At 50.8% G+C, this 12,500-nt stretch overlaps 1 protein-coding gene across 1 annotated transcript in view; it reads right to left on the reverse strand.

Moving 5' to 3' along the window:
* si:ch211-186j3.6 (neural-cadherin) overlaps positions 1-12,500 on the reverse strand; it is a 168,466-nt gene that overhangs the window by 103,825 nt on the left and 52,141 nt on the right. Inside the window, exons 5-6 of the mRNA XM_031569628.2 lie at positions 8,598-8,709; positions 6,131-6,380 (exon numbers count right to left, since the gene is read on the reverse strand). Coding sequence (XP_031425488.1) covers positions 6,131-6,380; positions 8,598-8,709 — 362 coding nt within the window. The remainder of the gene's footprint in view (positions 1-6,130; positions 6,381-8,597; positions 8,710-12,500) is intronic.

Genomic DNA, 12,500 nt, shown 5'->3' on the forward strand with positions numbered 1-12,500 from the left:
TAACATCAAAACAACTATTTACTCCCCAATTCACATCCACCCTTTATCTAAATTGAAATGTTCCTGTCGATGCCGCTGTGTTAGCCGACAGAAAGACAAACAGGGCCTTGGATTCTCCACAGCCCCATGCGCTCCATCATTCCCCCCCCCCCCACAGTCCAAGGGCGGAGAACATCAACCAGAGTCGAAAAAACATCAGCAAAACAGAGAAAAACACAGAATCGCACACACATACACACAAACACACAAACACACAAACACACAAACACACACAAATTATTGGCAGGCTGACAGATATGGACTTTTTAACGGAACAACTGCAAAATACATTCACAAAGATGCTGATGTTTTGGTTTTTTTCCTTGACATTTATTTTCCCCGTGATATGTATTGAACATGTATTGCGGGTTTCTCCAATTCCAAACTTCCGAGCGCTTCATCACCGCCTCACCTCACCCACTGACTCTGAGTGTACTTCACTCTCTGTCAGAACCTCACCCACTGTCTCTGAGAATACTTCACTGTCTATCCAAACCTCACCCACTGACTGAGTGTACTTCACTCTCTATCCGAACCTCACCCACTGTCTCTGAGTGTACTTCACTCTCTATCAGAACCTCACCCACTGTCTCTGAGAATACTTCACTGTCTATCCAAACCTCACCCACTGACTGAGTGTACTTCACTCTCTATCCGAACCGAACCTCACCTGGGTGCGACTTTAAATACCTCCGCCCAACCGCACAGCACGACTGGCAAACCTCTTATTAGCTTGACGTGTTTGACAGCTGCGTAAGTCACAGTTGCTAACTTCATGTGAATGCCGGAGTGGAAATCAGTGGCGGGCTTCGCCATGCAGCACAAATGTGACACAGATGCATCTGAGTCGTGTACACACAGTCATTTATTCCAACGGTACTTCCACGACAGAGACAGCGCCTCTTCTCGCTGCCCGCACAGACCGGCATTAGAGCGCGTTCTAACCATCTGAAGACACCCGCGGAGGAAGACAGGGAGAGACAGACGAGCCTCGTTCTCATGGCTTCAGCTTCCTTTAAACCCATTACAGATGGGACTTTGAAGCCTTTGGAGCTGTGGGAAAGGGAAGGGAAAGGCTGCCAATCAGTGATGGCGCTCTGAGATGCCGGTAAGCCAAGTCACTCTCAGTCACAGGGAAAGAAAGAGAGGGAGAGGGTGTGAGTGATGAAAGAGTGAGGGTGGGTGCAAGAAATGAGAGAAAATTAATGTTCGGGTGAAATTATGGGGTAAAACAAGTAGGTAAATGGAGAGAGGGAGAGAGACGGGCAGAGATAAGAATGAGAGAGACGGAGAGAGAAAGTGAGATGGAAGGAGAGATGGGATGAGAGATGAAAGCGAGAGATGGGATGAGAGCGCATCGGAAGGCAGCAATCATAAGGCCGGGAGGAGAGGCGGATGAGGGGATGGGAGTGGGAGACTGTAGGAGATGGAGAGTTGAACTCTTAAGGGCTGCTGGCGGCCCGGTGATTGATGGCTAACAGAGGCAGGCTGACAGGCGTTTCATGGCTTTGATTTATGTGGTGGCAGCGGTGGCAGGCGGGGAAGGCAGTGTTGGCCCCACTACGCCCTGTCGCTAACACCACACCGCACCATGCCACGCCACGCTCCACGTGCCACACGCTCGGTGCCTCACCACCGACACCAAAAGGCCTGGAATCTGTCAGCAGGCTAAGATGAGGGCTGATCTAGAGTCAGCTGCGACGCAGGCTGGGATCACAATCCTCAGACGCAGCTCGATCACTTACTAGTCTAAACACACACACACACTTTCAAAGATCTAATTTTCTGTGAATCCCTCCTGTCTGAAGAGTCATCACTGATTTCAGGGTGCAAATTCTTTCCTTCCAAAATTTGGCTTCCAAAAATCGCATCTGTTGTCATGGCAACAGGTGCAGGTGATGGAGCCCCTGAAGGGTGATTGACAGGCTTGAGAGAGCCCTGCCGTAACGCCATTTTGCGACGGGGGAGGGCCATGGCTGGAGAATAGGTGTGGCAATATGGCGTGGCATGCATGCGGTTATGCAGACTGGAGTCTTTGTGGATTCTCTCCCTGGCTCTCCCTACACACTCCCATTATCTACACCAACAATGTCATTCCCAGCGAATTCAGAATGAATCGCCTGTCATTTCCACAGATAGCCATTCCTTAATTCAGCCATTTGTTCCTGTCGCTGATATACCCTGACTTCGGGAGTAAGACAAGATGAGAAATTACATACGCATGCTGCTATGCACTGAGCCCCATTTGCTGTGACTGGAGAATCTCTTTATCTGTGGCTTCATGAATTCCGCTCTGATTGCTCTCCACCATCGAGTCCCGTATCCAGACAAACATTTCCTGTAATGATTCCCGCCGGGACGCTCCAGGCCTGAGGGACCGGCCTCATTGCGAGCAGCTCGATGCCAATCCCGCCGCCGCTGCTGCTTCCGAGAAAATGACAGTCCGCCAAACGAGACGAGGCAGACAACACAAACGCACATCACAAGTTACTCAATTACCGCTGCCGCACGCCAGAGCCTTCCATCCCGGCCACAACGTGTTGTTTCTGGAGAGAACAGGCCCCGTTTGGGCTTTCACAGGAAGGAGTTGGGACGCAGGCTGGCAGACGGGGAGATGGGTGGATGAGAGGATGGATGGATGGATGGATGGATGGAGAGGAGAGCTCCATCCTCCTCCTGCCCAGCAGCCCCTCCACCCACATCATCAGCCTCCCTGCATGCCCTCATGCAGAATGAATGAAGCAAATTGCCCTCCCCAGAGGAACGGCCTGGACATCGCCTACTCACACCGCCCCATCAGGCCAGCGCTGGGAGAACAAAGACACTTACGCACAAACAGAGACACACAGAGACACACACAAACAAACAAGCCCATTCCTTTCCACTCACACATACACACGCACACACAAACGCACACACACACTGACACACAGGCCCATACTCCCAATGCTCCAGTGCACACATGGAGTCTCCCTAGGACAGAGGAAGGCATAGCTAATAGAACCTGCCTCACTGATTTGCAGAGCTAGCTGCCAGAAAATCGGCCAATTAAAAGAGCCACGGGCCAGGCCAACATGGAGGGGAGGGGGGGGGGGTGAGCACAGCTCAGCTCAACTCCACACAACGCAGCAGAAAAAAACAGATCAGCACAGAACAGCAAAATGATGCTGCTGAAGAAGAAGAAAAAAAAAGCACATAGCAGATGCAGAGCTGAGGCGATGGGGTCCTGATCCGGAGTAGAAGGCAGAGGCCTGGCTGGCCCCGGAGCAGTGCAGTGCAGTGCAGCAGAGATGGGGTAAACACTCGGGACGCTTAAACCCCCTCCATAGCTCCCGGGCACGTACGCTTACTAGATTTATTTATTTTATTTTATTTTTGGGGGGGTGGGGATGGTGACACCGGACTCAGCAGAAACGCCGCCCCACTCCTCTCCGCACCCCACCCCACCCCACCCCACCCCATCATGCAGCTGCGCCTGCAAGGGACGTTGGGAATTGGCGGCCCCGTGGAACTGTGGGAGGGCAGCAGCAGCAGAGAATTGCAGGAGAGGCAACAGCTGCGTGTGTGTGAGTGTGCGAGTTTATGTGACTGAGTGTGAGTGTGAGTGTGTGTGTATGACTGAGTGTATGTGTGTGAGGCGAGCAAGCAGCGGCAGGAGCACCGGTTGAGGTGCGCCCGCCGATGATAAATGTTTGAACTCATTACAGCGCGCCTCGGAGCACGAGCGCTGACATGTTCTCCTCTGCGCTGGCGCGGCTCTGAGACGTGTTCGCGCTCAAGCGGCGCGACTCGAACAGGTGCTCACGCGAGCCGCTGTGTCGAAGGAGCGCATTTGTCTCATAAAATCTCCTGCAACAACAGTATCGTTTTTTTTCCCCTCATGAAAGACAACAGCTGTCGGTAATGCCTGCAATATCAACAATTAAATTCAGTTGTTTGATGACAGTATGAAGTTATGAGATATGAGATAACATCAACAAATCAAAATATATGTACTGTGAGTGTGCTACATGTGTCAATACAGTACTAAAAAAAATTGGGAAACCACTTTATATGTATTTTGTTAGTTGGATCTGTCTGTACTGTGCGGATGAGTGGCTAGTTCAGTGGTCATTTGCTTCAAATTTGCTTTATTCTAAACCAATAGACTTTTTGTTCAATTCCCTCCTTGCTCCTTTGTTACGGGTCACGGTCCTCTAGGCAGTCAAATTAATTTGTGCACTTTAAAAACTCTGGGTGTCTCAAAGACAGTGGCCTGATCCAAGCCATAAACAAATCCAGCCAATTAACACTTTGCTTCACGAACATGGAAGGGGGAGGCCTCATTTGATTGGCTGTTCAGCTCAAACATCACCAAACTTTCACCACAATCACAAACTCTGTGTGTGGACTGTGTGTGTGTGTGTGTGTGAACTCTGTGTGTGGACTGTGCGTGTGTGTGTGTGTGTGTGTGTATGTGTGTGTGTGTGTGTGGACTCCGTGTGTGTGTGTGTGTGTGTGTGTGTGTGTGTGGACTGTGTGTGTGTGTGAACTCTGTGTGTGTGTGTGGACTCTGTGTGTGTGTGTGTGTGTGTGTGTGTGTGTGTGTGTGTGTGTGTGTGTGTGTGTGTGTGTGTGCGGACTCTGTGTGTGTGTGTGTGTGTGTGTGTGGACTCCGTGTGTGTGTGTGTGTGTGTGTGTGTGTGTGTGGACTGTGTGTGTGTGTGAACTCTGTGTGTGTGTGTGGACTCTGTGTGTGTGTGTGTGTGTGTGTGTGTGTGTGTGTGTGTGTGTGCGGACTCTGTGTGTGTGTGTGTGTCTGTGTGTGTGTGTGTGTGTGTGGACTGTGCGTGTGTGTGTGTGTGTGTGTGTATGTGTGTGTGTTGCTCCTTTGTTACGGTCACGGTCCTTTAGGCAGTCAAATTAATTTGTGCACTTTAAAAACTCTGGGTGTCTCAAAGACAGTGGCCTGATCCAAGCCATAAACAAATCCAGCCAATTAACACTTTGCTTCACGAACATGGAAGGGGGAGGCCTCATTTGATTGGCTGTTCAGCTCAAACATCACCAAACTTTCCCCACAATCACAAACTCTGTGTGTGGACTGTGTGTGTGTGTGTGAACTCTGTGTGTGGACTGTGCGTGTGTGTGTGTGTGTGTGTGTATGTGTGTGTGTGTGTGTGTGTGTGTGTGTGTGTGTGTGTGTGTGTGTGTGTGTGTGTGTGCGGACTCTGTGTGTGTGTGTGTGTGTGTGTGTGTGTGAACTCTGTGTGTGTGTGTGTGTGTGTGTGTGTGTGTGTGTGTGTGTGTGTGTGTGTGTGTGTGGACTGTGTGTGTGTGTGAACTCTGTGTGTGTGTGTGGACTCTGTGTGTGTGTGTGTGTGTGTGTGTGTGTGTGTGTGCGGACTCTGTGTGTGTGTGTGTGTCTGTGTGTGTGTGTGTGTGTGTGGACTGTGCGTGTGTGTGTGTGTGTGTATGTGTGTGTGTGTGTGTGGACTCCGTGTGTGTGTGTGTGTGTGTGTGTGTGTGTGTGTGTGTGTGTGGACTGTGTGTGTGTGTGAACTCTGTGTGTGTGTGTGGACTCTGTGTGTGTGTGTGTGTGTGTGTGTGTGTGTGTGTGTGCGGACTCTGTGTGTGTGTGTGTGTGGACTCCGTGTGTGTGTGTGTGTGTGTGTGTGTGTGTGTGTGGACTGTGTGTGTGTGTGAACTCTGTGTGCGTGTGTGGACTCTGTGTGTGTGTGTGTGTGTGTGTGTGTGTGTGTGTGTGTGTGTGTGTGTGTGTGTGTGGACTCCGTGTGTGTGTGTGTGTGTGTGTGTGTGTGTGTGTGTGTGGACTGTGTGTGTGTGTGAACTCTGTGTGTGTGTGTGGACTCTGTGTGTGTGTGTGTGTGTGTGTGTGTGTGTGTGTGTGTGTGTGTGTGTGTGTGCGGACTCTGTGTGTGTGTGTGTGTCTGTGTGTGTGTGTGTGTGTGTGTGTGAACTCTGTGTGTGTGTGTGTGTGTGTGTGTGTGTGTGTGTGTGTGTGTGTGTGTGTGTGTGTCTGTGTGTGTGTGTGTGTGTGTGTGTGTGGACAGTGTGTGTGTGTGGAAGGGGGGGAGGGGGGTGTCCTTACACTTGCTGGGAGAACTCCGGAGGCTCATCGTTGACGTTGGCCATGCGCAGACGCACCGTGGCCGTGCCGGTGCGCGGCACCTCGCCCCTGTCCACCGCCATCACCACAAACTCATACAGGTGGTTGGGCCGCTCGTAGTCCAGAGGGCCCGCGGGGAAGATTGTGCCGTGGGCAGAGATGCTGAAGTCAGGACTCAGAGTGTAGTATGTGATCTCAGCATTCAGCTCTGAGTCACAGTCACTGGCTGACACTGCAGGAGAGAGGGAGAGATGGCATTAGAGCACAGAAAGAAAGAAGGAAAGAAAGAATGGAATAGAAAAATAACAGTAAAAGAAAAAATGACAAAGAGATGTGCGGAGACCTAAAAATATAATGAATCCTTCCTAAATCTGTCATAAAATAACGACCATGGTGAATATTAAAATATCCAATCCACTTAGTTCTAGACATGACATTAAAATTAATCATAGCACATCACAGTCAAGCTGTATTGCTTGACATGCTCACAGCTCACAGCTCACAAAGGGGCACTAGGGACTGCTAGCTGCAGGGCTAGCGCGGCTAACATCTCCTCTGAGATTCCAACAAGCACATTTACAGCTCCCCCCCCCCCCCAGCCAACACTTCCCCCTTTCATCCCCTCTGATTATGTACCATGGCTCCGCCGAGCAGCTGGCACATTCAGCTACATCAATATTTCCATGTTGACAATGCACCCATGATCCTCACCAAACGGGCCTGGCCCTGGATTACACTACCTGTCTCCTATAACAATACAGCCCAATCTCCAGTGGAATTTGGGACTTGCGTAACATTCTTTTTTTTGCGTGTGATGTCACTTGACCTTAATCTCCTTCCCACACCTCTTGCAGTGGTGTCCGCGTGGTGAATGTTCTAATCCTTTCAGTTGGATGGGATCCCCTTGGCAGGGTCTGGTGTTTGAGCGCCTTGTTCACGCCGCTCCACTCGGGGGCTCGTGTTTCCTGCCTCCCACACACGCACGCTGCCAAACGCCGTCTTAATCCCACATCAAACAGCCACGAGAAGTTCACACGACCGCACAGCAAATGTCTCGTTTTTTAATATGGACCTCTGCTCCGAGACAACTGATGATAACTGATGACTGGGACACTTTTCCCTCCTTCCTTTCTGCCCTGTAACTTCTTTTTTTTGTTGTCTTTTTCCCTTTCCGGAGTTAATGCCCACTGGATTCAAAGCGAAAAGCATCTTTTCATCCAAAGTATCACCCTCACATACTGCCCATACACAGAGGCATACAGACAGACACACACACACACACACACACACACACACACACACACACCACACACACCACGCACACACACACACACACACACACACACACACAAAAGCACACAGATGCTTCCGTGCACACACCTGCTGCGAGGAACAAGCACATCTGCGGGAGATCTTCGTGAATCACCTTTCCACAATCTGCCGGCTCACTCCAGAAAAGCTCTCGAAATGTCTGCCAAGGCCCTCCAGCCCCAAAATGCCCATCACAGGTAACCTTTTGGTCCGCTGTTTGAGGACTAACGCTTGTTTGCCTCGTCTGCCGATGACGAGGAGCCCGTAAACATACCCGGCGCACGCTCCCTAAGGGGGGAATCACTGGCACCTGGGAGCATCTAATCTCCTGCCTCTTGTCGTCTCGCAGCCTCCTGGCCGGTAGCATATGTTTCCAACGGCGCTAACGTAACAGCACTCTCGAGAGTAAACACATTTGCAACACGTGTGTGCTGCTGCTGCTGCTGCTGCTGCAATGTAAATTTAAACATGCTGCAATTTAAAAACATGAGGTGATGCCATGATTCTGCTCACACAGGAGCGCGGTTCAGACACGCATGCAGCAGAGAGTGGGGTATGGACTTAATGAATTAAGTGTGCATTAGTGTGTGTGTGAGAGTGTGTGTGCCTGTGTGTGTGTGGGGGAGAGAAAGAGAGATAATGTGTTTACATACCGTATGTAAACTGGGTTCTGGCACGTGTGAGTCAGAGACAGAGATAGAGCGTGTTTGTGTGGCAGCGTGTGTGTGTTTGTGTGGCAGCGTGTGTGTGTTTGTGTGGCAGCGTGTGTGTGTTTGTGTGGCAGCGTGTGTGTGTTTGTGTGGCAGCGTGTGTGTGTTTGTGTGGCAGCGTGTGTGTGTTTGTGTGGCAGCGTGTGTGTGTGTGTGTGGCAGCGTGTGTGTGTTTGTGTGTGTGGGTGTGTGTTTGGGTATGACAGAGAGTGAAAGTGAAAGTATGAAGGAGGAGGGTGCGTTGAGCATATATTTGTGTATTTGAGGACACAGGACCCCGCAGGTCTGGTCTCTATGTGATAACTGGGGGTGTTGTTTTTACCAGTCACATCCCTCTCTCCCCAGCCCTGGCTAAGCCGGCGCTGTCCCCTGCACGGCCGTGTGCCACGATACACTGACAGTCACCTCACGCCGCCGCTCGCCCTCACCTTGCAGCAGAGAGGTTGCTGTGGTTACGGTCTCTGGGATGCCGTCGTTGCTGTAAATGGACTGCTGGAACTCCGGGACGCAGTCATTCTCATCGGTGATGATGACCCGGACCTTCAACAAAACAAGGGAAGAAAAAAAGACGGAGATAAGGGGCAGGAGCAATGTGTCTGAAGAAGAGATGGAAAAAAGATGGAGAAGGCAGACTGAGAAAGGTACAGCCCCTAACGAAACAAAAAAAAATGTTAAGAAAACAAGAAAAAAAGAAAATAGGTGAAGAGAGGTTGAGGGGAGGGGAGGAAGATGAACTCAGGAGAATTGAGGTTGGTATAAACAGAGAAAAGAGAGGAGAGGGTATTGGATCAAGGCAGAAGGTGGATTGTGGGTATGCGGCTCAGGCGTAAACACATTTCTGAATGCCTTTGATTATCGACGGGGGGGTGAAGGAGGGCGAGAGGAGGAGAGCGAGAGGAGGGGAGCGAGGGATTTGCCAGCTAGTAATCGTCCCTGGTGTTTATCGCCAGGGAGGAAAGCAGCTTTCACTAGATTGCCATTTTACTGCCAAGCGGGCCAAACACTGGAGAAGAGGCTCCTGCCTCCCTGCTGGATTCTGCCGAGGCCACAGCAGAGGAGGAGCGGAGCGGAGGAGGAGGAGAGGAGCGGAGGAGCGGAGGAGAGGAGAGGAGAGGAGGAGCGGAGGAGCGGAGAGGAGGAGCGGAGGAGAGGAGAGGAGCAGAGGAAGAGCGGAGCGGAGGAAGAGCGGAGCAGAAGAAGAGTGGAACAGAGGAGGAGAGAAGAGGAGAGGAGGAAGAGCGGAGCAGAGGAGGAGAGAAGAGGAGCAGAGGAAGAGCGGAGCTCTCCTCTATCACATGCCCTCTAACTGAAAGACCTTCGCTCTCTGTCTCTCGTCTCTCTCTCTCTCTCTCTCTGTCTCTCGTCTCTCTCTCTGTCTCTCTCTCTCTCTCTCTCGTCTCTCTCTCTGTCTCTCTCTCTCTCTCTGTCTCTCTTGTCTCTCTCTCTCTGTCTCTCGTCTCTCTCTCTGTCTCTCTCTCTCTCTCTCTGTCTCTCTCTCTCTCTCTCTGTCTCTCTCTCTCTCTCTCTTGTCTCTCTCTCTCTGTCTCTCGTCTCTCTCTCTGTCTCTCTCTCTCTCTCTGTCTCTCTCTCTCTCTCTCTCTCTCTCTCTCTCTCTCTATCTGTGTCTCTCTCTGTCTCTCTTGCCTCTCTCTCTCTCTCCAGTCTGGCTCCAGTTATCAAGTATTCCAACATTTAGTCATCCAGGTATATTAATGGGAAACCAGAGGGTAATGGGCTGGCCAAGGTGACCTGATTTTCCATCCAATAAGAGGGAGAGTTAATCATGGAGACAAGAATGACAGGAAGACACCGCTCTCCTCCCGATTCAAATGAGAACTTACAACATTTGCATAAAAATACCATATAAACCTTTATCACACTGCTTCACTTGACTTCTATCAGCTAAAGCAAATCTGTCTCAACAGTCGACACACTTTCAAATTGCGGTTATTAACTTGCAATCTTTCAGGAGGAGACACAATGTGACTGATTTTTACACATGGGCGCCTAAAAATATCGCAGCCTTCTGGAGCAATACTGGCATGATTTAAAAAGTGCTAATGAAACCAGAATTAAACAATGGTGAGAAGTCTCATTTCTAAAACAATTTATAAAACGTGTTACCCCCACCAGAAGTGTAATCTGCCTTTAGTTTTCCAAAGCGTTTCCAGCACACATGAATATAAGACTCTAAATGTTCTTTAGCTTATACTGTATAGGGTCAAGAGTTCTGAATATTTGATCCGACCTCACCCAGCAAGTGGGAAGGATATTTTGAAAGCTTTAGAGCAAAAAAAAAAGAATGTAAACACAGAGCTTCTTGTTTGTCCCCTGAAGCCGCAGCGAGGCGTGTGTGTGTGTGTGTGTGTGTGTGTGTGTGTGTGTGTGTGTGTGTGTGTGTGTGTGTGTGTGTGTTGGCAGGGCGCTGATGGAGAGCTAGACTCAGGATGTGATGTGAGAGCCAGTATTCTCTGATCAACTTCAGGTGCCGGGGATGCCACCGCAGTTCAGGTTTGGGCGGCACGTTGGGCAACCCTGAGCGCCCCCCCCCCCCCCCCCCCCCCCCCCCCCCACAGGTTTGTCACGGGAAGGAGACAACAACTACCTGCCCATGTGCGGAACACGGCAAAAGCATTGGGCTGACACACATAACAGCTGATTCCGGTACTATCCATCCTCATCCTCCCTGAGTGCGGCCTTCGACACAATCTCCCACACCATCCTCCTCAACAGATTATCCTCCATCGGCATCACTGGCATCCCCCTTGACTGGTTCCACTCCTATCTCTCAGACCGCACTCAGTTCATCCAACTCAAATCCTTCCGTTCCCAACCGTCCCCTGTCTCCTCTGGTGTCCCCCAGGGCTCTGTCCTGGGTCCCCTCCTTTTCATTACTTACCTCCTTCCCCTTGGCCTTATTTTCCGTAAATTCAATATTCTTTTTCATTGCTACGCGGATGACACCCAGCTCTACCTCTCCACCAAGCCCAACTCCATTCTTCCTCCCTCATCCTTGACAGATTGCCTTTCTGCACTACATACCTGGTTCACCTCAAACTTAACAGTGATAAAACCGAAATCCTTTTAGTCGGTACTAAATCCACTCTACTCAAAGTTGACAGTTTTTCCCTCTCAATTGACAGCTCCATAGTTTCCCCCTCCCCCCAGGTAAAGAGTCTGGGTGTCATCGTCGACGGCTCACTCTCCTTCAAATCTCATATCAACATCACCACCCGCACCGCCTACTTCCATCTCCGTAACATAAATCGCCTCCATCCCTCCCTCACCCCCCACACCACCTCTATTCTTGTACATAGCCTTGTCACCTCCCGTATCGACTACTGTAATTCTCTCCTCTTTGGTCTCCCCCAGAAATCCCTCCATAAGCTCCAACTGGTCCAGAACTCAGCTGCCCGTATCATCTCCCTCACCCCCTCTTTCCACCACATCACCCCCATCCTACAGCAACTCCACTGGCTTCCAATTCACTTCCGTATCAACTTTAAAATTCTTCTTCATACTTTTAAAGCCATCCACAACCTTGCCCCTCCTTACCTGTCTGACCTCCTTCACACTGCCACCTCCACCCGCTCCCTCAGATCCTCCTCTTCCATCCACCTAACTGTCCCCTCTGCCCGGCTTACCACCATGGGGAGCAGAGCTTTCAGCCGCTCTGCTCCCAAACTCTGGAACTCACTCCCACCTGACATCCGAAACATTGACTCCTTCCCTCAGTTCAAATCCTCTCTCAAAACCCACCTTTTCAGGATTGCATTCTCACTGTAGTTGCCATGCTGTTTTTACTTGCACTTTTAATTTTAATTGTTTTGTTATTTGTTTGCTCCTGTTTTAAATTGTAAAGCGTCCTTGAGTGACATGAAAGGCGCTGTGAAATAAAATGTATTATTATAACACGAGGCGAAAGAGGAAGGGGCTCCATTCTGTGCTCCTCTGTTGGCCAAAGGTTATACATGCAATATTCATGGAGCACCGCAAGCAGCGAGGAGCCAGAGGTCAGGGGTCAGGGCGCCGAGGGCGGTGGAGGGAGGCCGGGTGCGGGCCGCCTTGCCAGCATCTGCCTCCCATCCCTCGTCTGCCCCGGGGCGGTGAACTCTCAGTCCTCCGCTGACTTAAGCTCACAGGATTAGACAGATCTTAGGAGCCGCTGCCAGTTCTCGCTCGCCTCCTCCTGTTTGTTCTAAACAACACCTCCCCCACTCCCCTCTCCCTCCCTGCACCCTCGCCCGCACTCCCCCGCCCCTCCTCCTCTTGACTTCCCAACTATGGCAGAGTTTGTGGCACAGTTGTTGCTTCCTGACGTCTGGCCCTCA

This window comes from Clupea harengus, chromosome 6 (genome assembly GCF_900700415.2).
Source record: "Clupea harengus chromosome 6, Ch_v2.0.2, whole genome shotgun sequence".
Lineage (NCBI taxonomy): Eukaryota > Metazoa > Chordata > Actinopteri > Clupeiformes > Clupeidae > Clupea > Clupea harengus.